At 39.8% G+C, this 24,631-nt stretch overlaps 1 protein-coding gene across 2 annotated transcripts in view; it reads left to right on the top strand.

Annotated features, from left to right (window-relative positions):
* The window catches only part of LOC132424195 (calcium-activated potassium channel subunit beta-2), a 248,767-nt gene that overhangs the window by 196,484 nt on the left and 27,652 nt on the right, over positions 1 to 24,631 (top strand). The window contains exons 1-2 of one of the 2 annotated variants that reach the window (XM_060009986.1): positions 18,404 to 18,453; positions 23,952 to 24,074. In XM_060009986.1, coding sequence (XP_059865969.1) covers positions 24,019 to 24,074 — 56 coding nt within the window. In that variant the 5' untranslated portion in view covers positions 18,404 to 18,453; positions 23,952 to 24,018. Of the gene's footprint in view, positions 1 to 18,403; positions 18,454 to 23,951; positions 24,075 to 24,631 lie in introns of those variants that run through there. The other variant, XM_060009987.1, reaches the window with a different exon arrangement.

The following is a 24,631-nucleotide window of genomic DNA, read 5'->3' as shown; positions in this document are numbered from 1 at the left end:
TACAAACCAAATTCTTAAAAAGTAATTATTTGTGTAAAACTCTTGAAGAAATGTCAAAGGTAGGAACTTACCGTACAAGGAGTCAGTGCCTCAAATATCCTCTTCATCCATCTACAACCCTTGTGAGTGGGACTGGAGATCAGGTGTTATTTTCAGATTTAGGATCAGGGGCCACAGCCAGGACCACTGTTCTCCATCCACCTTCTCTCCCTCCTCACCCACAAAATCTCAGTCAAGACCAAACTGATGATCTATGACCCAGTGCCTAAGGCTGTATGCAGGTTTGTGCCTCTTTAGCCCTGAGAAGATGCACTCCTTACACACACACACACACACACACACACACACACACTCCACGTTGGGCCAATCCATCAGACAAGGCTTTTGTCCAGACACTTTCTCCTTTGATCTGATCATTGACACACTCAGGCTGCAGTGTCCACATTCAATTTGGTTGATGACCAGCCTGGCTCTTGCCAAGTCTCTCTTCCCAGGGAGGATATCCTCCCCCATTATCCACTGCATGCAGATAGGAATCTAAGTACAGACAGATTCCCCCAGAACAATTTATTCAAAGATTCTTTCAGCAACCCTTTATTAAGCATCTGCTCTGTCCTGGACCTCAAACCTTGATGCCTGGGCCATCTTGCTTCCCTACGACCATGGCAGCCTCTCTCCTAAGCCCAGTTTTCCCCAATCCTTGTGCTGCCTTGGTTCATGAGTTTCTGCCTGACCCTGCTTCCTGTCCTTCACCAACTCCGTAGATTGAGACCACCACACACATCACAGACCAGTTTACTTGCCACCATTTTTTCCATCTTGCAAATTTCAGCACCCTTAAGAATTTTAAAGCCGTAAAATCTTGAGAGCAGTTTGAAGACTATACACTGTGCTCCAAACAGTGACCTCAAATTGAAGAAAGAATACATAAATGGTTCAAAAAAATGTATATTTGGTATTTGTTTTGTTTTCTGTAATATACATTATCGAAAGTAGAACTTGACAGAATTTTCTCGGCTGTCAAGGTCTCTTGGGTTCCTGGACCCACTTTCCACATGGGGGTGTGGGAGGGGTTCCCACACAATGCCAGGCAGTTTTGGACACCAGCAGGGTATCCCACAATTCAGCTCAATTCTGACACTATCTATCCGGAGATAGCATCAGATTCCACAGGTTAAGATCAGTCCTACAAGACTGCCCCCCACCTTCAGATGCCACTCACAAATCTCTGCTTCTGACAGACCAGCTACAGAATGGAGGTTCCAATGACCCCCTCCTTGGCAACTCAATACAGACTCCAGTTGCAGACTCAGGTGGTTACCTGTACTTCTGACTGACTGGCTATAAATCAGAGGTTCCCAAGACCCCCTCTGTGGGTTCATCAGAGAAACATTTTACCTACTAGATCACTAGTTTATTGGCAAAGGATATAACTCAGGAACAGCCAGATGGAAGAGACACATAGGGCAAGGTATGGGGAAAGGGTGTGGAGCTTCCATACCCTCTCCAGGCTTGCCACTCTCCCCAGTCTCCATGTGTTCACCAATCCAGAATTTCTCCAAAACCCGTTCTTTTGGGGTTTTATGGAGGCTTCATTACATAGGCATGATTGAGTAAATCACTGGCCATTGGCAACTGATCCAACCTCTAATCCCCTCTCTTCTCCCTGGAGGTCAGGGGGGTAGGACTGAAATTTCCAACCCTCTAATCACAGAGTTGGCAACCAGTCCCTATCCTTAGGTGCTTTCCAAAAGTCATCTCGTTAACATAATGAGAAAACATAACATAACCCTCAGGAAATTCCAAGGGTTTTAGGAGCTCTGTGCCAGAACATGAGGGAGATCAAATATGTGCTTTATGTTATAAATCACAATATCACACAAGACTAGTCAGAAACAGAATGAAAAGCACTGCAGGAGGAATGGATTTTAAAAGGGCAAGAAGCATTGCTCTCAGGATACCTGCTTTGCCATTTTACTTCTCTGAAGGAGCTCTGCCTTTACTAAGGAGAAGCAATGAGCATGTACTTCTCAGGCAGCAGTTCTGCGTTTTCTCCTCACTTATCCAACTGACCTGTGTCTTAATTTCCCTCACATAAACAAGGAGAATAATAAAAGAGCCCCATCTGTAGCTCACAGAGCAAATAAAAAACTAAGCCAGACTCATCAATTCAGTGTTTCTAATTTTCACAAATTTATTTTCACACGAGTGAAGCCTGAAAGGGAAGGACGCCCAATGATGTACTAACATTGAACAGTACAGTGACAGCAACATCCAAAATTTCCCAGACGGACTCGCTAATGTTCAAAGTAAAACAAACCCAACAACACCACCGATCCCTCCCCTTAGGAAGAAACCGTTATATTTACACGATCTGTGAACATTAAACAGACCCGCAGAATAATGCTGAAAGGTAGCATGCTGCTTGCAGTGCAAAGACTCCTTCGGTTTTCCAAATGGACCTTCCTTAATTGACCTTATCAATTTAGCTTTTCACCCCTGGCATGTATGGTCTCTAATTTACCTTGAATTTATTGGAACCATTTGATTTTTTGACCATTATTTTCCCATTACAGAATGTATCATGTATTTTCAGGTTCACTAAGAGTAGAGAAGGCTTGCACTGCTTAATGAAAGTACATTTTACCATGTCCTGCATTTATCCCTGAATGCCCATTTCTTATATCAGTTCATGGAGAAATGGAGAAGACCAGGGCCTCCCTGCTGGGGTGGGATAGAAACAGGGTCTGACCCAGCTGAAGACCCTGAAAGATGGTGCAGTTTATGCAAGGCATGAGATCCAGTATGTAGTGAAAATAATAACTATGGAGAGAGGCAACAAACACAACCAGTGGGATATCCCAAAATGTGAATAGAGCATGAGAATTACAAATCCATGGTTAGCAATGATACCTAGAAGTCCAGGCAGGAAGGCAGGAAGTACAGAAGCATTTGATTTGGTAAAAATGTTGTTTCTCCCCAAATTAATCCAAAAATTCACAGAAATTCCTATCAAAATCCTAAGATTTTTTTTTAATCCTAAGATTCTTAAAACATAAATTTGGCAAGCTGTTTCTAAAGTTTATCTGGAAAAATAAATACTAAAGAATAGCCAAGAAATTTTTGGTGGGAAAAAAATTGATGTACTAGTTCTTACACATATTAAACTATACTGTAAAGCTAATTATCAAAACTTTATTGATGCCAGAATAAGAAAATTATATAAATGGACCAGACTACAATTCAGAAGCAGATCCATGTATTATATAAAATTTAGTCTCTGATCAATTAGCATTTAACAGAAAAACATCTGTCTGTAACTCAGTCGGTAGGTTATACAATTTATTGTCCAAATCAGGACAGTTTGAGAGTGAAAGGAAGTACCAGTGAGATGCTGGGATGACCACCAAAAATTGGACTGCCCTATGCAAATCCAGACACATGGTTATGGAGTTAAAGACAGGGTTATCCCTGCATAATTATTAATAGCTCCCTATTCATTCTCAAAGGTGTTCCAATTTGGACAGTAAGTAATAAAAAAAAATTTTTTTAATAAATAATAAATTTTAAAAATCCCATGGCTGCTCTAGTTCTAGGGTCCTGGTCACCAGGCAGGTATTCAAGAACCAAGCTCCAGGCTCTGAGAGAAGCTGTGACAAGAAGAAGGCAGATCCCCAATTCTCATACAGGAACAAAAGGTAATATTTAGATTACATCTATAAGAATTGGGGGATAGCAATCAAGGCAGAATTCTAGTTTTGATGACTTAGAAATACAGGAGACAGAGCACCAAGGATACTTGACATTGAATGTCAAAGTTCTGATCAGGAGAGGATGCCTCACGTCAGGAGAGGCCGGAAGGTAAAGACCAAGGTTGGCGTTGTGCAGGGCCTAGCACAGTTTTTACTTAATTACTTTCATTTACTTTATAAATATCACACATTTTTAGTGAAATTTTTGAGACAGATTGGTCATTATTTTTATCAATTAAAAAAAAATCTCCATAAAATGGTTCTCAGTTAAAAGCTACAGAGGTTAAAATAAGATAAAATATGTGAAGGGGTTGCAGAGGGCTGACAAGCCTTCCAAGAGTGGCCATACATGTGCTATTATCACTGAAATTTAAAGGCAACATTTATTGCTAGACACTTTACATACATTATGTTATTTAGCCATAACCAGCACTCCAAGTTGATTTTGTTAGCTTCATCTAACAGAGTATGCTAAGGCTTCCCGAAAAGATACCCACCATTGCTAAGTGGCAGAGTCAGAACCCAGTCTGTTTGGTTTTTATTGGTACCAAGGTTACTCTTTGGGTAGATAAACAGAGATGCCTAAAAACACAGGGTAAGTTCAACTGACACTTACTCTTGGAAAAAACAATTACACAAAATCTAGTCATAGATTTTAAGAGCATTGATAGTCATTAAATTACAATTATCTGTTTGCTTGATAATTTATGTGTTTACTTGTAAGAGCAAAATTGCATATGAATCTTACAATCATCCTTGCCTCCTCTAGTTTTATACATTCTACAATCCACTCTCAGCAAATTCTGTCAGCTCTACCTTCAAAACATTTACAGCCCCTCCACTGCTACCGTACTGGTCCACGAGTCTATCCTCTCCTGTCTCAACTGTTTCTACAACCTCAAAACAGGACTCCCTGCTTCAGTCCTTGCCCTCTGCAGTCTGTTCTCAACACAGCAGGCAGAGTGGTTCCAGTAAAGTCTACGTTAATCATGTCTCGCCAGTGCTCGAAGTCCTGTAATGACTCCCCATTTCACTCGGAGCAAAACCCAAGTTCTGACCACTGCCTACGAGGCCCGTTGTGATCTGCTGCCTCCTAACTTTCTAACTTGCCTCCAACCATATCCCCCTAACTCGCTTTGTCTCCTCTCTGTTCCTCAAAAACAATAGTACACGATCACCTCAGCCTGTTTACACTTGCCATTCTCCTGCCTTGGATGTGAAATCTCTTACCTCTCACCACTGGCTAAATCCTTTACCACCTCAAGTTTTCACCAACATGTCAGTTTATCAGTGAGGTTTCCCTGGCTGCTGTAAATAAGTTATCAACCTCCTCATCCCACAGCATCACCCGCCTTACCCTGCAGAACATTCTCCCAGGCTCTTATCACTGACATTATATAGTTACAGTCTTATTTATCTTACCTCTTTATCCCCACTTGAATGTATTAGGTTGAGTAATATGAAATTACCATTTGCATAGGTCAAAAATGATCAACTATCTACAATTTCATCTGGTTTAATTTAGTATCTTTATGAGGATCTGTTTTATCGCTTCTAAATTTCCTTATGCAGATAATAATGCCTTGCATATAAATAACAAGTGTTTCGATTCATTGTTTAAGTCAAGTGTTTTGATTTACTGTTTAACAACAATAAATACTTGTCAAAAAATGATTTATTTGAGGCAAAATTTAAAGAACTAGAACACACAGGATTACTCAAGTGTCTTATCTAACTGGTAGTAATCACTTTCCATCTCAGCTCAGTTTGGTCCTCCGATGCCATCTCACGTGCCCACCCAATCAGGGAGCTGGTCTGCCCTGAACTCCCCTCGTGGTTTCTTTGGAGCTCAAAGCCAGAGGCAGCCATACCACTTGCCTCTATCACTTCAAAGACTTCAAAGCTCTGAGCTCTTTTGACAGTTTCAGAAAGAGAAGGTATCTATTACTTTTTGCTGCTGATTCCCCTTGGGTATTCTGTACTTGCAAATGGGAAACCTGGCATAGGCAGGGCATCTTCAGGCTCCAGGCAGGCTTCCAGATCAACCAGTCATGCCTGCTCTTCTGATTTAGGAATAGGAACAAGATAAAAGACCTAGAGTCTTCCATTTCTGCTCCCTTTGCTCAAGGCTTAGAGATTCCTGATTTCCAGTCTTAATACTTATGAAACACATTTGACTTCCTCTCTTATTTCCTTTTATTTATTCTCAGCAATTTACTCCTCTCTTTGCTTTCCTACTAATCAATATGACCTTTACATATTTGCATAGGTGATTACTTCTTTATAGTAATAAAAGCTCAATAATCTCAGGCCACTTTTCCCCCGTTTTTGAATTTGAGTTCAGAATAATTAAATAGGCTTCACCCCTTTGTTCAGGCAAATGTTTTTGTTTTTGTTTTTGTTTTTTTTTGCGGTACGCGGGCCTCTTCCGTTGTGGAGCACAGGCTCCGGACGCGCAGGCTCAGAGGCCATGGCTCACGAGCCCAGCCGCTCCGCGGCATGTGGTTTCATCCCGGACCGGGGCACAAACCCGCGTCCCTTGCATCGGCAGGCGGAGTCCCAACCACTGCGCCACCAGGGAAGCCCGAGGCAAATGTATTTTTAACAGAACTGAACACTCTTACATTCAGAACGTGATCATAACTGGATGCAGTGAGGAGAATGTGCATGTCTTGGAAATGACTACAATGCATGTTCACTGCCTTTTCCTCCTCACCCTTCTCACTAATCCATTCTCCAGACCAATTTCCCCTTTTGGGACTCTAGAAATTCACTGGGCACATTCGTCTGAAAGTTTTTGATACCTCATTTTCTTTTACTGAAATAATTGCTGAGCTGCATGAGGTGAGGAGTTCCTCATTCGCCAGTTCTCGTTTACAGAGAGAAAGCCATCTTCATTTTAGCTACAGAGCAAATGTTCAGTGTGCCCCTATTCAAAAATATTAACTCAACTTTTTTAGGATAGGATTTTCTGCTTCAGTTATAGTCCTAGCCTTCACTGCTACACCTTTCCTCCAGACTGAGCCTTGGAAGATAGAGTGCAAAAGACGTAAGGATGAGCAGGATAAGAAACAGATCTCCAGAGCACTTACTATGTCTATCTTAGTCCATTCAGGCTGCTATAACAGAATACCACAAATTGAGTGGCTCATAAAGAGCAGAAATTTATTTCTTATGTTCTGGAGGCTGGGAAGTCCAAGATCAAGGCGCCACCATATTTGGTGTCTAGTGAGGATCCGCTTCCTGATAAAAGATGGTCCATCTACTCATTGTCTCCCCACATGGCAAAAGAGTTGAGGGCGTTCTCTAAGGTCTCTTTTGCAAGGACACTAATCCCATTCATGAGGCCTCCACCCTATGACTTAACCACCTCTCAAAGGTCCCATCTCCTAATATCATCACCTTTAGAGTTAGGATTTCAAGTTATGAATGATAGGGGGACACAAACAGTCAAACCACAACAATGTCTCAGGTCCCTGTTCCATAGATCCCCTTGTTTCCATCTCACACTCTTGAGAAATTGGTTATATATGGAGAGTCTGAGGAAGAAAAGACCTGGGAAATAAGATGGTTCAAGACAGTGGCTTTGTGAGAAGCTATACAGAGAGGAACTCTAATCCACTGTGGAACTGTAAGTCCTCTGCTCTCATTTATATTCCAGGAGTAGTGTGGGCAAGAATTACTTCTAGAAGTGCTAGAGCTTCCTTTTTCTCCACTCAAACTTGGAACAACTTTACCATCCTTCTCTCTCCCACTGTCATTAAGGGCATATCCAAAATCAGCAGACAGCAGGGATAATAGCTCAAAACTATACCAACAGTTTATTCGTCATTTTAAAACTTAGGGCAGTTTTAAAGGTCAAATGTGTGTTCTTTCTAACTACCATCTCAGTATTTTCCTTGTCTCTTTGACCTTAATTTTAACTAGAAGCTCTTCTCTAAGGTAACAAGATTTCAACTTCCAGAGGCTAACAGGTCTTTCAGAACCATCCTCACACAAATGCAGGTAATAGCACTGCTTTCTGAACCAGGCTTACTTTTCTCTCTGACATGTAATATTTGCAGCCTGATTCCAGAAATGTATCCAAAGTTCAGAGACACATCGTAGCATATTTGACTTTCTGGAGCAAGAGCTAATATGCAATTCACACAAGAACAATCAGGCTATTAAAGATGGTCAGAAGTTCACCAATTAATATTTGTTGCCAATTTACCAAGTTCATTGTTATGCTTAAGCACTTGATTTTTTTTTAAGACTTCCCATACTCCTATACTGGTCAGAAACAGGGAATTAAGCTCTCACATTTAGTGTGGTATCTGATACCTAGTATATTCCTAACAAATATTTATAAATGAAGGTATCAATAAATGAAAAACTGTTTAAAAGATAAAGAAAAGGAGAATACCTTTTTAGAGAGGATGTTGAGGAGGAATGACCCAAGACTTATATACTAGATAAAATAGAACTTTAACTCCTACTTTACTGAAACCTAAATTTCCTGTATTTCATACTAAAATATTAGATTCTTAAAATAGAAATTCTTTTTCTTGAGAGATAATCACTTACCATCATCAGACATATCATTTACACCAAATGGTCACCCTGCTAGAGTATTTGGGGAACATTTCGAAACGATGAATAAGGCTCTTGTCAAACATGTTATTCCTTAAGTAAATACAAATTCATTTATAACTGACAAGGTGATAAAGAAAATTAGAATCATTTTGCTAGAGTTCTGACACAGGCAGACATCAAGGGCAGCTCAGGGACTTTATCCTCTAGGGCTCCCAAGAACAAAAGCCAAACCTCAGCGTGTTGTCTACACCTGCCCTTCCTTCTGAGTCCTTGCACACATCCACTGCCTGCAGCCCTTTCCCCTGGGTGTTTTGCTTAGAATTTTCTTTATCCTTCTCAATCCTTCTTCCCTTTCCCCCTAAATCCATTCCGTTCCATCCAAAGAGCACCACTCCTTTCACTGTATTCCCCACTGCAGTTAATGATGCCACCATCCACACAGTCCCCAGTGAGAAACCTGGACACTGTTTTCAAATCCTCTTACCATCACCTTTTCCCCCTTTAATCCAATCAGCGTCAAATCCTGACCTCACATCTTCCAAATACTGCCTGGATCTCTTAATTCTCTGTTGTCCCCACTTCCTTCAGCTCTGGCTTGCATTATTGCCATCACCATCTAATTTCCTGCTTATTGTTTTGTCCAGCTTAATTTAATCTCAACACTACCTTCAGAATAATATTTCAGATATATAAATATGATCATGTTGCTTGCTCTCTTGCTAAAAAAATGTACAATGAATTACAAAGTTAAAAGATTTTTTAAATGCATTAATAGGACTCCATCATCTTCAAGATAAAGCCCAGGACCTCTTCACAGCCTTTGCAAAAGCAGGTGTGGAATTCCAGGATCTGACTTTACTTTCAATTTCCTATATGTACCACATTCAACCAAACCAGCCAGGAATGTTAATGTGATCTCAGGATCCATAAATGGAAGGAAGTTATAGTTTTGCCATCCTCAGCACTAATCAGATGACACTAGAAGTACTATATTCAGAAAAACAGAATTTTACATTGTTTAAGAGTGCAGCCTCTGAATGTAGGCTGCCAGAAGTCACATCCTGTCTCCTCTACTTTCCAGCTCTGTGACTTTGGGCAAATTATTTAATGTCCTTATGCTTTAGTTTCCTCATCAGTAAGATAGGAATGATAAGAGTACCTGTCTTATAGAGATTTTGTGGCAACTAAATTAATTAAAACATATAGAGCACTATTAAATAATAAATTTTACTAGTATTATGTCCATGGTACTTTAGGAGAGACATTAACCAACGGAGCATGGCCTGAGGAAATGACTAGAATAAGAAAAGAAATTGAGATCATGTTATGTGAAGAACAGTTGGATAACATGTAGTTCATAGTGAAGAAGTGTTGGCAGAATAATACAGCTGTGCTAAAACATCTGGAAAACAATCCAGAATGTAGAATCAGGAGCAATAGTGAAACTCTATGAAGATAGATTCCAGTTCAAATTATAGAAACACTTTCCATTAGATAGAAACGTCCAAAAGGAGGAGGAGGGGTGTTATAATTCAATCATTAGTTTTCAGCCAGCGTGACAAGACACACTACGCTGTGATTGATTATGAATGGCACATGTTAAAGTTGGTGCATAACTGGGAGTCTATGCTGCAGCCTGATCTTCAGAACTTAGTAATGCCATGGAGTGGCATGCAAGAAAATGTATGTCACGAAGCGGAAAGGACCAAGAATCACTGCTTTGAAAGAGAGGCTCATCTTATGTTGATACTTGAGAAGCAAAAGAAAAGTGCAGTGATGAATCCCACTGCACCAATTATCAACTCCTCCCAGATTTGGTTTTCACAGCTCTTCACACTACAGCTATATAACATGAACCCTCTACTTCAAGAACTTCCAATCTCTCACGCAACCACCACATACTAGGCTCACATCAGTGAGCCTATTCAATTGCCCTTTTCAGAAAGTCTTCCTAACATTCTTCCTCTTCTTTGGTTGTCAATTTCCCCTCCTCCAATTGTTGGAGGTAGATATTACAACCTTCATTTTTACAGATAAGGAAGTTGAGATTCAGAAGGGTTAATTAACTCATTCCATGTCACAGAGCAAGGAAGGAATGAAAGTGAGAGGTAAAAGCTATTCTATCTGCCTCCTTGATCCATGCTGCCTCTTTCCAATTTAGGGATAGACAGGAGGGTTGAAGAATAAACAGGATTCCAAATTCTGTCAGTCACTCATCTTCTTAGGTGGTTTATCTTAGTCCCGTGCATTCTTAGTACCTAATGTAGAACCCAAGATCTTATATGCTACAAAATGTAAGAGACATGAGCTCTTTAATCAAACTTTTCCAAGGGATTTTTATATTTATGGGGTTTTCTCAGTAACTAAATCATCATCACATCAGGCATTTTCCAGACAATTGTGAAAACTTAGGTTTAAAAGAGGACTAAATATCTAGTTTAATATTTCTAAGAGTCTTTCACCATAGAATCTAAGCAGTTTGAATAGGTTTTTCTTCAACCTGTATCCATCAAAAAAGAATCACTATTCCTATTGCTGAAGTTTTTCTTTTTTTCTTTTATCTTTAAGTACAGGCCCTTCCACTAGGCCAAAGCAGGATTTAGAATTTAAAATATCTTTTCCTTTGCTTGCTTTGTGCCTTTTGCATTGTAAAAACTTACTTTTACAATTAGAGTCATTTGCCTTTTACCTGCAAATCAAAACTACAATGAGATATCATCTCACACCAGTCAGAATGGCCATCATCAAAAAATCTAGAAACAATAAATGCTGGAGAGGGTGTGGAGAAAAGGGAACACTCTTGCACTGCTGGTGGGAATGTGAATTGGTACAGCCACTATGGAGAACAGTATGGAGGTTCCTTAAAAAACTACAAATAGAACTACCATATGATCCAGCAATCCCACTACTAGGCATATACCCTGAGAAAACCATAATTCAAAAAGAGTCATGTACCAAAATGTTCATTGCAGCTCTATTTACAATAGCCCGGAGATGGAAATAACCTAAGTGTCCATCAACAGATGAATGGATAAAGAAGATGTGGCACATATATACAATGGAATATTACTCAGCCATAAAAAGAAACGAAATTGAGCTATTTTTGTAATGAGGTGGATGGAACTAGAGTCTGTCACACAGAGTGAAGTAAGTCAGAAAGAGAAAGACAAATACCATATGCTAACACATATATATGGAATTTAAGAAAAGAAAATGTCATGAAGAACCTAGGGGTAAAACAGAAATAAAGACACAGACCTACTGGAGAACGGACTTGAGGATATGGGGAGGGGGAAGGGTAAGCTGAGACAAAGTGAGAGAGTGGCATGGACATATATACACTACCAAATGTAAAATAGATAGCTAGTGGGAAGCAGCCGCATAGCACAGGGAGATCAGCTCGGTGCTTTGTGACCACCTAGGGAGTGGGATAGGGAGGGTGGGAGGGAGGGAGATGCAAGAGGGAAGAGATGGGAACATATGTATATGTATAACTGATTCACTTTGTTATAAAGCAGAAACTAACACACCATTGTAAAGCAATTATACTCCAATAAAGATGTAAAAAGAAAAAACCTACCCAAGAAAACCAAAATACACCGTCTCAATATCGGTGTATGGCCTAGAATATCTCTGATAGCTCTTCCAGCTTTAAAATGCCAGTATTCAATGACTTCTCTGAATTCTGTCTCAAATCCCTTCAGTGAAAATAATGGTCTTAATTTGGCATATTAGATATTTTAGAATACATAGGTAAATAAATATTTATTTATAAATGTATAAATAAATAGCTGCCAGTAATGTCAAATTCATTATTTTAATTAACCCTCACAAAAAATTTTGAAGGTTGCGTTAATATTCCCACTTTATAGATAAGGAGATTGAGACTCAGAGAAGTTAATTAGCTTGCGTCCAATGTAATACTGATAGAAAAAGAGCAGAAATGGAGCTTGAACTCAGTTTCTTCTGCTTCCAGAGTTCATGATTTCTTTTTTTTTTAAAGTTTGCTTTATATTCTTTTATTTTTTTAATTTTTACTGGAGTATAATTGATTTACAATCTTGTGTTAGTTTTGGGCAAACAGCAAAGTGAATCAGTTATACATACACATATATCCACTCTTTTTTTTCCTTCTGAATTTTTAATTTATTTTTAATGGATAAAACAGGACTTCCTGGACTTCCCTGGCGGTCCAGTGGTTAAGACTTTGCCTTCCAATGCAGTGGGTGCAGGTTCGATCCCTGGTTGGGGAGCTAGGATCCCACATGTCTCGTGACCAAAAAATCAAAACATAAAACAGAAGCAATATTGTAACAAGTTCAATAAAGACTTTAAAAATGGTCCACATCAAAAAAAACTTCAAAAATAAAAGAAAAATTTTAAAACAGTTATGATCCAAAATTTTTTAAAGTACAAAGCAGTACGCAGTGAAAAGTCCCCCACCGCAACACCCATCCCAGCCGCTCAATTCTCCTTCTCAGAATCAATGATCAATTACTAGTATATTCTTCCACACATATTTTTATGCAACTACAAACAAATGTTTTACATTTTCCTTCTTTTAATTCAAATACTATCGTATTGTTCAAACTCTTATGCACCTAAAATAAAGCTTGGAAGCAAATCTTAAAATTAAACACACATAAAAAAACAATAAAATAACTCTATCTCAGATTGCTATAATATCAGTACAGAGACAGAAGGAATTTCACTAACTTATGAACCCAGTGTATTCTGACCCTATACCCTTAGGGAGATATGTTTTAAGGATAAAAAGAACTGTAAAGAAATCTGAATTTTACTTATTTACTTGTTGTTTGATAGTGGTACAGTGTAGTTATTCAGAAACTATTTTGAGTATATTGTGGAATAGAGAAAAACAGACAAATTGATGTCATTGGGAATCATGGGTTCTCATGTGAGGGAGGGAGATACAGATATGAGAAAAGTGAGAAAGAAAACACTGTGCTGCCGGATTAAAATGATATTATGGACTGAACGTTTGTGTCTCACCCCCATTTATATGTTAAACCTCTAACATTCAATGTGATGGTATTTGAAGGTATCCACTCTTTTTTTTTAGATTCTTTTCCCATATAGGCCATTCTAGAGGACTGAGTCGAGTTCCCTGTGCTATACAGTAGGTCTTTATTAATTATCTGTTTTACATATGTGTAATGTTTTACACATGTGTACATGTCAATCCCAATATCCCAGTTTATCCCTCCCCCCTTACCCCCTGGTAACCATAAGTTTGTTTTCTACATCTGTGACTCTACTTCTGTTTTGTAAATAAGTTCATTTGTACCCTTTGTTTAGATTCCACATATAAGCGATATCATATGATATTTGTCTTTCAGAGTTCATGACTTCTTACCACTATTCCACTTGGCAATAAAAGATATAAATATATCAAAGGAATCTTTGTCCCCCTGGCAAAAACAAAGGGCTGGGCCACTCAATTTGAGGCTGAGAACACTGAGTTCAAGATGCTGGTTTCCTCCAGGAGTAGAATCTTACACATGTCATCAGTAGCCAGTTCAGAGCACCTACTGGGAAAGACAGTGGACAAATTTGATTATAGTTCACCCAATGACCTTCACAGTTAGACGGAGGAGGACCTATGAACCATATTTTCTTGCCCCTCAAATATCTCCCTCACCAATCTGCCATAGCACCTAACATTTCCACTATCACAGCTCCCCTCTGAGATAGAGTGGTGGATTTAACAACCAGGTTAGAGAAGGAAGGGGTTGGGGGAGGGGGGCGAGCGCAGCACAGAGAGTGGGAGAAATCATGTAGAAGAGCCTGTTGGAATCCTGACACCAAAACAAGCTTTCTGCCCAAGACACCTGGCTCTATAGCGGTGCCTAGATCTACAGAAATCCTTTTCAAGGATCGTTAGGAGGCTCTCATTTTGCCTTTCCACTGGGTGCTTACTCTCTCTCTACTTTACTAGATTTCCCATGAGCGTTACGGAATACTGCATTTAAGAAATGAGCAGAGGGCTTCCCTGGTGGTGCAGTGGTTGGGAGTCCGCCTGCCGATGCAGGGGACACGGGTTCGTGCCTCGGTCTAGGAAAATCCCACATCGGCTGGGCCCGTGAGCCATGGCCGCGGAGCCTGCTCGTCTGGAGCCTGTGCTCCGCAGCGTGAGAGGCCGCAACAGTGAGAGGCCCGCGTTACCGCAAAAAAAAAAGAAAAAAGAAATGAGCAGAATGTAAAATAGAAAAAAATTACATCTAATCAGATACAAATTATAAGTCAAGTAAGTCATGGGAACAAACCTTGATTACAATTTTCCAAAGCAGAAATAAAATGTTTCAGATGAAAAGAATCTGAGAGCCATCTCTGTCAATTCCCTCATGTTACATATGAGGAACTGGAGGCCAGGAGGCAAAGGGTCCCAGTTACAGACGAGTCAGTGATTCCATGGCTTACACTTTTCTCCACTCTTCTCGCCACAGAAAATTAAAGATCACATTTATGAGTGTCTACTGAATATATTTAACTGTGTGGACTTTTATACAGATTCTATTATTTTCTATATTTAATATATATTTAACTTATTCCCAAGAGGTAATAATAATAGCATATGCTTAATTCCTCCCATATTGTACTTTTCATATATTAACTCACATATATTAATGTCATATATATTCATATACTAACAGATACATATATTAACTTGCATATGTTCATGTTATATATACAGTGTACTGATATAATATATATGACATAATTACATTATAGTATCACAAAGCATATATCACCGCATATATTAACTCAATCTTCACAAAAACTCTATGAAAAATATACTATAATTACAATTCTCACTTTACAGAATAGAAAACAGAGGTGAAACAGTATTAGAAATTTGCCCAAGGCCACATAAATAATAAGGAGCAAAACCTGAGTTGGGGCCCACCTGTCCATGTTCTTACTATTATGTTTTGCTTTCTTGCCCTTTTCTCGCACCTGACATATTTTTCTACAAACTCTCATTTTCCCTCGCTAACTTTGATGTGGGGAAGAATGCGGCACTCAAAGAAGAAATAAGTGAATGTTGCCACCATCATTTAGCACTCATTATGTATTTGATATGGATTTTTGCACTTGGTTTGCCTAGCAAAAAATATACAGGTTGAGACAGCATGGGAGGCTTTTTCTGTGTGTGTTTTTTAAATTTTTTTATTTTTTAAATTAATTTTTATTGGAGTATAGTTGATTTTCAGTGTTGTGTTAGTTTCTGCTGTACAGCAAAGTGAATCAATTATACATATACCTATATCCACTCTTTTTTAGATTCTATTCCCATATAGGCCATTACAGAGTATTGAGTAGAGTTACCTGTGCTATACAGTAGGTTCCTATTAGTTATCTATTTTATATATAGGAGTGTGTATATGTTAATCCCAATCTCCCAATTTATCCCTCTCCCCCACTTTCCCCTTTGCTAACCGTAAGTTTGCTTTCTACTTCTGTGACTCTATTTCTGTTTTGTAAATAGGTTCATTTGTATCATTTTTTTTTTTTAGATGAGAGCATGGGTTTTGGAGTTGCACAGGCTTGGGTTGAAATTCTGACTTCACCATTTAAGAGCTATGTGACCTCAGACAATTTACTTCCTTTTCTGAATATCAGTTTCCTCTCCTGGTAAATAGAGCTCTCATAAGGGTTACTGTCAGAATTAAATAAAGCAATGCATATAAATGCATTATTTATATAGGTCTAAAGAAATACTTCATACCTTTATGTTTATTATTAGCATTTCTAGTTCTTCTCTAGTAAAAGCTCTTATTATAGTTTATCTCCCTTGATTTTTGACTGAAATGGAAGCAAGAATTGAACCACATTCACCAAGAAGAGATGGATGGTTTCATCACAAATCTGTCATTTGTACCAATCTAGAAGGCACATGTGAGTTATGAGGTTTTCTCACACCAGCTGCGTATGTGTGATGCCCAATAGAGTGAATGTTTAACAATTAAACTGGTTTTAAATACGTAGCATGAAGGGAATCCAACTGAACACCAGATGTGATTATCCACTTGAAAAGCTCATTAAGAAGCGAATTATGGAATAGTGGACTAATTAAGACCACGTAGAAATGTGTTTTCCATTTCTGCATAGAACTTTTAAAACAATGAATCAAACAGAAGGGCCATTGGTATGGCCAATTTGGAAAAAAAAAATTTTTTTCTCCTACTTCCTCCAAATGGAAAACACTAACATTTGCTGAGTGTCTACTCAACATCATACATTATTTTAAATCATCAGTATAGCAGTTCTTTATGATATCTGTTACAACTTCGATTTTCTTTTTTTTTTTTAATAATTTATTTATTTTTGGCTGCGTTGGGTCTTCGTTGCTGCGCGCAGGCTTTCTCTAGTTGCTGCGAGCGGGGGCTACTCTTCGTTGCGGTGCACGGACTTCTAATGGCAGTGGCTTCTCTTGTTGCAGAGCACGGGCTCTAGGTGCACGGCCTTCAGTAGTTGTGGCATACGGGCTCAGTAGTTGTGGCTCACGGGCTCTAGAGCGCAGGCTCAGTAGTTGTGGCACATGGGCTTAGTTGCTCCGCGGCATGTGGGATCTTCCTGGACCAGAGCTCGAGCCCATGTCCCCTACATTGGCAGGTGGATTCTCAACCACTGCGCCACCAGGGAAATCCCACTACTTAGATTTTCTTGATGAGAAACATGAGGCTCAGGGAAGTTTAACAGTGTATTTTGGTTATGTAATTAGTATATTGTGGAGCTGGAGTAATTATGAAGGGATTTCAACCTCAAACTAATTTGAATTTCTTTCAGTTAAGCCCTGAGATCATCATTTCTGATAGCTGTTATGACTGTAGCTGTGATGCAAAACTTACTTCATCTCATTCACATGCATAACAACCTTATATTAAAGCCCCCCATCCACACTTGTCTGACCAGTCTATCTCCTGGTCCAGATAGATCGTAAGCTCCGTAAGAGAAGAGTCATGCGGTTGTCTTCATCAATATATCCCCAACACCCAGGCTCAGTGCCTGCCACATAGTTACATCTTCAATAAGTACTTGTTGAATGAAGAAATGAATGCTGTGCTGATTTAACTAAAAGAATAGAGTTCAGCTCCACAGTCATCCTTTCACAGGTGGCAACACTGCAGGAGGTGGGTGTGTGTGGGGGGAAGGAGTGTTTTGTCTGCAGTTATGCAATTACTCAATGACAGAATGGAATATTAGAAGCCCAGAGCCTCCAAACAGCTGAGTTCAATGAGCCAAGTTACTAGCAGGCTAAAGGACAGGTACATTACTTAACTTGAGTTGTGTCCTCCTGAAGCAGAAATCAAGCACATAACAATTACATGAACAACAGTTGGCCCACACGTGTCACAGAAGTCATAAGTGCCTCCCACACCCGTCACCAGCCACAGGAGTCCATACGTGGTCAACCCAGCTATTAAAAAGCAGTCTGAGGACAGGAATAAAGACACAGACGTAGAAAATGGACTTGAGGACACAGGGAGGGGGAAGGGTAAGCTGGGACGAAGTGAGAGAGTGGCATGGACATATATACACTACCAAATGTAAAATAGATAGCTAGTGGGCAGCAGCTGCATAGCACAGGGAGATCAGCTCGGTGCTTCGTGACCACCTAGAGGGGTGGGATAGGGAGGGTGGGAGGGAGACGCAAGAGGGAGGGGATATGGGGATATATGTATACATATAGCTGATTCACTTTGTTATACAGCAGAAACTAACACACCATTGTAAAGCAATTATACTCCAATAATGATGTAAAAAAAAAAGTAAAATTAAAAAAAATAGAAAGCATCCTGCACTAAAAATTCAGAGAATCGTTCTTATTTGATTCTTCTCAAAGAGGCTATAGTGCTCAGGGATACACTTCTTTACCTCTAAATGTGAAGAGCAAAGAGAACTATTCATTCTGTCTTCCAGGCATCAAATGGGGGAGAAAGGTATTATATTCCTGTTACGGCATTGTCAAGAGACTATTCAGTAGCACGTGCTATTCCTCCAAATGATATCATTTAAGCGGTGGACAGAGAAACAGGAACCCAGCAAAGAAATGGAATGAACAGCTCAGGAGTGAGAAAGAGAACCAAGAGAGCATTGTTCTGTAAGTCAAGGTGGTAAAGCATTTTTAGAAGAAGGAAACAACCAAAAATATCAAATTCTGCAAGCTGAGAGGCTAAATAAGGTGTGGAAAGACAAGAAGCTATTGGACATACCCACTGGGAAGTTGTAGCACCCTGAGAAAGAGCAGTTCTGGTATAGTGCAAATGTCGTTTGTTATTCTGACTCATCCATGAACTATCTTAGAAGCAGAAATGGGTGGCTTGGTGCCTGCACATAGAACACACTTATAAATGCTGTCAAACGGACACCCAAATGACATAATTAAAGCAAAGTATAGTGGTTCATTGAGGAAGAAAACATCCCAAAGATATTTAAAACTGCTCTTAAGAAGTACCAATGTTTTCTAAATTAAATCCCTAGGTCTAAAATTATCACCTTACATTTGGCTTCTCCCTCCAAAGGCCCTGGAGCCGAAACAACTCAATTCCTAGGGAGAACATATAATTTGCCGTCTGCAAATGATAAAATCTCACGCATTAGAAGCATTCCTAAATTTCTGTGCTTTGAGTGGCCTTTTAAGTTGCTGCTGTGATGTCATTAGTGTTACAATTTTACACAAGATTAGACATGTAATTAGGTGTTAAATAGTTCCACCAGCTCCTGCTTGCTGTTTAATAAAGCAGAGTGCGTTAAGAGTATCCCATATGCGCAGCTCAAGGCCACTGACACTAGAAAACCGCGTCTACTTTGCTCTTTCCCTGCCTCGTATGCCACTTGTCCTTGCAGCTGTCACCTCGAGGCCTCAGCACTGATGGGAAATGAGAAGCCACTGCACAGAGTAGCACTCATAGAACTGTTACTCTCCAGCTGAAGCTTCTGGAAGCAGGGGGAGTCTCCATAAAGAACTCAAATGAAACCGGAACCTGAGAGTTCGTAGCAGTGTTTCCCACTTTGGCTGCATATCAGAGTCACCTGGGAAGCTTTTTTTTAAATTGCAATGCCAGGGACCCACCCCCAGAGATTCTCATGGGTCTGGCTTGAGATCTAGGCCCCAGGATTTTTTTTAATTCCGCCTGATGATTATACTGTTCAGCCAGTGTTCAGAGCCACCACGTTTATGGTCCTCTTGCTGGGATGGGTATCAAGGTGAATGAGGAAGTATTTCAGATGTCATTATCTCAATATCTCAGAAAACTGTTTTCCCTCTGCCACTGACCCATAAGCAAAAAAATCAATAGTCTCAATGTACAAGTACAAAGCACCTTAACTGGATTTTTTTTTTTTACAAAAATATAAAATCCAATTCATTTGCTCTTAAAATTATTAACAAGGGGAAAAGAAGTAAACTAATGTTTAGCATGTGCCTTGATTTACCTTAGGTACTTTTGCAACTATTAACCCATTAATCTTCCAAGCAACCCAGAAAGGCAAGTATTATTATTCCCATTTTCACAGCTGAGGAAACTAAGACACAAAGATGTTAAACTGACTTGTCCAAAGTCACACAGTTGGTAGGTGGTGATGCCAGGAGGCAAACAAAGAGTCCCTGTCTGACTCTCCTGCTCATATTCTCATTAGATCATGCTGCCCTTTCTAAAGAAAACCTTACTGAGTGATAATTCAGCAAGCAACAGAAACTTTCTGTCCAAGTCAATAAAAGGGACAGAGGGAGCAGGACAATCAGGAGAAGGAAAGAGAGGAGGTGGGGAGTGGGAAGAAGGAACGGCATCCCGAACTAAGGAAAGGATCTGGAAGGAGAGGGTGGCTGCAGCCAGCAATAGTGAGCCACAACACAGGAGGCCGATGTCAGTACCCATGGTCTTGTTACCAAGCAAGGGCTCGCTGCCCAAAGCCCATAAAAGCCAATACAATGGCAGCAGCTTTTGAGAAAAGAAAGAGCTTCACTGTGAGGTTGACCAGCAAGAAGACAGGAAGCAAGGCTCTCAAATCTGTCTCCCAGATCCAGGGATCAAGGTGAAATTTAAAGGGTTAGAGGAATTTCAAACTTGGAAACTGACTGACGAGTCTCGAATCAGTCCGTGTAAACTACTGGTGCTGCTGGAAGACAGATTTTTCTTATTGAAGGACTTCTCGCTTCATAAAGGTCTCTGGTGGCAAATGTCTATTCTTTGAGTTCCACAGACTGAAGATTCTTGGTCCAGGGTCATCCTGGAGACATGAGTTCCTGTCTTGCACACGCGGTGCTGTCTCTGTAAAATAACTCCAGGTCTGATTAACCAACAACATGTTTTAGGGAAACAAAACCAGTTTAAGCTGGTCAATGTTTTATGTATGCACTGTTTCAGTCATGCTTTCCAATAATAGACACTTATATGGTCAAGGCAGGCAGCAAACACAACCAGTGTGTCACTGTGTATCCTGCATTGCGCTAAAAGATGCATAAGACACAGCCCTGCCCTGGAATGCGTTGCTCTAACAGAGGTAAGTACCAAGAATTGGAAGCAGAGCTGAGGAAGCTGTTTGTGCGGGTCAGAAAAGACTTCACAGAAGAGGTGACATCTGAGATGGCCTTGGAAACAGAGGTACGCACTCACCTGGCAGGAAAGGCAGGCAGAGAGAAAGTGTGAACTGAGTCAGGGAGGTAGAAGCCCAGCGAGGTGTGTGCCTGAGAAATGGAAAGGGGCCCTTTATAAACTCCTGAGGCAAAGAAATTGTTACATTCTCCCTGACTCCTGCTTTCACTCAAGGCCAAGATTATGTCTTCTAGGGCATCTAGTTTTCAAACTATACTCATCTGCAATCATATAGTCATGGCTCAGCCAGGTTCACCCCAGTTCCTAGGTCATTTAATGATGGAATTAGGTCCAGGTCTCCTCCCCTTGCCCTCAGGCCTGTGCATCCACTAACACGGATCTCTTTTTCATGCTAAGATTCCAAATTACAAAATTTTATAAAGTGCTTTCTTTGTCTCTATATCACTTATCTAACCACAATTCAAATGAGATGCTCCTTGTCTTATAAAGTGAGTAGAGTTGAGGTGATTACTTGAGGAGCTCAGGAGGGCTGCATTTGAGCTGAGGGAACCACCAAACCAGCTCCCGTTAACATATTCTCGGTGTTTCTCTGAAGCCTGGAACTTTTTTCAACCTCTACAGAACCTTTATTGTGTTATCCTTAAAGCAGCTACTCCCTTAAATTTTAATTAACAACAAGCTTAGCAGGTTTTAAATAACGGTTTGTCTTTGTGAAAGAAAACTGGGGTGGAAAAACGCCAAATCCATTTCTTAGGATAAGCTGAGGAGTCATTAAATCCTTTCCAACAAATTTTAGACAGTTAATTAGAATAAGTATACCCTTCATATCTTCCTTTCTGTATCATCTTCAAACAACAGAGCAAGGGTGCAAAGCTGAAATAATGACACACAGTCTGAAGAGTATCCTAAGTATATTAAAATCACTGCAACCCCTTTCACTTTGAATGATTTCAAAGCATTTATAATATGGATTGTGTGTCTATTAAATTCTGGCTAATAACCAGGAACAGGATGGGAGCTCAGTAATTTATTGCTTTCCCTGAACTGAACGTGTGACACTTTTCTTTGTCTACTCCAACCCAATCCTTGAGGAGTGATCAGAAGATGCCACCAGAGTCAATGTTGAAATAGCTTCCTGAAAGTTTAAGCCAATCCTCATTCTTATGAAGTAGTTCGTTCAGCTTACATTAAAATCATTCTTATTTCCTGAAAACTGACTAGTTTTAGTAACAAATTTAATTCCTATTCTATGTGTTTTAAAGATATTCAAAAGGAAACCTAAATAATTTTAAATATCCCACATCCAAGTCATTTAAAGAGCTAGCAGATTCAACTTCTAAATCTTTCTGAAAATGTCTAGGGCATCCATTCAGGTATATGTTTTCATTCTGGTCATCCATCCTGGGAGACCAAGGTGGAAATATGACTTCTTACATCTACACTCGTTTTCAAACCCCAGCCATCTCCCATGGTCTCTGTTCCTTCTATCTCTGATGCTGATCCAAGGGTTACAGAAGGAGATCTACTTCCAGAAAGTCAGTAGACAATGATTTAAAATACGCTTCCATTGATTTTTCAATTTACTGAGTCACAACATTTTGGAGCTGAGAGGGATTTCAGATGTTATCAATTTCAAACTTTCCATGTTACAGATTAAAAACAACTAAGTCCTAGAAAAGATAAGTGACTTTCTCAAGGCCACACAGCTAGTTAGTTTAAAAAACAAAAAAATGGGGCGAATAACCAATTACTGACTCTGAGTACATGCTCTGAGCCTTAGCTGCTTAGTGTTTCCTGCAGACCAGCAACATCAGCATCACTGAGAGCTTGTTAGAAATAAAGAATCTTGGGTCCCCTTCCCGGACTCACTGAATCAGAATCTGCATGATCACAACATCCCCAGGTAATTCATATGCACATTGAGAATCACTGGGCTAGACAGTAATGTGTCTTTCCCCAGAAAGCGTGAGTATTGGAGACAAGTAGACATGGGTCCACCTTTTCTAAATCTCCTAGAAGCATCACTTTTAATCTAAAAATAATAGCATAATCTACCTTGCAGGGTTTTCATGATATGAGCATAACATAGATATAGGCATATACATTTCATGATATATACATAGACAATATATGCAAACTGTCTGGCATGTAGTATCTAATACAGTATATAGTAGTTAATATTATTTCCAATCTCATGCTTACCATTAATACTGTGCTCAACCAAAAGGAAAGCCACGAGTGACTATGCATCCATGAAGCAATCACCTTTCTTTCTTCCTTTGTTCTATTTGTTAAATATCATTTTAACTTTTATATGTGATTAAGATTTCTATGATATTTCATATTTATAACTTCAAGATGACAGAACTAATCCCCAAGCCAAGTCAGGACCGAAAGAATACAACGGTCCTCTAGTATCTTGACTCTGGATCCTATAATCCTGGCCGTTAGGAGCCAGAGAATATCTGCTGCCTCTGCTGCCATGATTTTCTCCGAGACTCAACTGCCAAGAGATGAACCCACAGATTTAGCAACAGTTGAACACATTTAAAAGATGATCTCTCATCAGTAAGATGTCACATCTGTCAGCATCAGGGAAAACAGTTTGAAGAGAAACAGAGAAATAGAAAAAAAATAGAACCAAACCTGAACCAAAATTTTGGAAAAATACAGAATAATAAACTGTACCAAATTATATTTTTGGAGGAGACATCTTAGAGGGAATATGGTAATAACATCAATTAGAAAACTGTGTTTCCCTAACGCAGTGGCTCTTAATCCTAGCAGTGCATTAGAAACAACTAGGAGGCTTTAAAAAAAATTGAATGCACATTTCTGAGGGAGGCACCCAGGCTTCAGTGCTTTTTAAAAGATTCCCAGTTGATTTTAATGTGCAGCCAGGGTTGAGAACAACTGCCCTACAGCAACAGAAACCTGGTCTTATTTAACATGGTCAATCCACTGAGAGTTACCGGTTGCTATCTGATACACAGTTCCCCAAACTTTAAGTACTGGATTTAACTTCAGTGTGTACCTCTTCTAGGTCTTTTCACCATTCTTCCAGGACTTCCACCATAAGGAAAGGAGCCCCTGGACCAACATCCTCTAAGATGTTTATATGGACCAGTGGCCGAACCTCTTCAACTTACAGACATGATGAGAAAAGGTAAATCACTGGGACTCTGGAGGCTTTTCAGAATCATTTAACCTGAATACCCAGAGAGTATGCCAAAGAGAAAGCATTAGGCAACTGAGCTTTATATTTTGCAAGTGTTAATGTGGGATGGGCTCTACATTGAGGGAATGGGGTTTTAGACACTTTGGCCGTCCTCCTCCTTGCATTCTCCATGCTCACTCCTACCATGTAGCTTTACAAAGGCTGTTCCCTGTCAGAAATGCCCTTTACACATGCACATATACACACACTGGTCACTTAGCTAACTCTACCTCTGCCTTCAGATATCCATCCAATCAGAACCTCCCACTATCCTCTTGATCAGCACAGAATTTGTGTTTTACTGTCCCCTGAATTTTCACCTCCTACCACCATACCTGGCACATAGTAAGTGCTCAATAAATACTGAACTGAAATAATGAAAACTGCATTTCAAGGCAGTGGACATATGGCAGGGAAGGAAAGCAAAAACTAAGAGAGAATGAAAAAAGGATAGACAAGTCCATGGAGCTCTCAAACTCCTTGGAAGAATAGCCTGGGGTCGGGGA

The sequence above is a fragment of the Delphinus delphis genome, chromosome 4, assembly GCF_949987515.2.
Source record: "Delphinus delphis chromosome 4, mDelDel1.2, whole genome shotgun sequence".
Taxonomy (NCBI): Eukaryota; Metazoa; Chordata; class Mammalia; order Artiodactyla; family Delphinidae; genus Delphinus; species Delphinus delphis.
The sequence above is the reverse complement of the archived record's forward strand: the minus strand, read 5'-3'. Positions and strand labels throughout refer to the sequence as shown.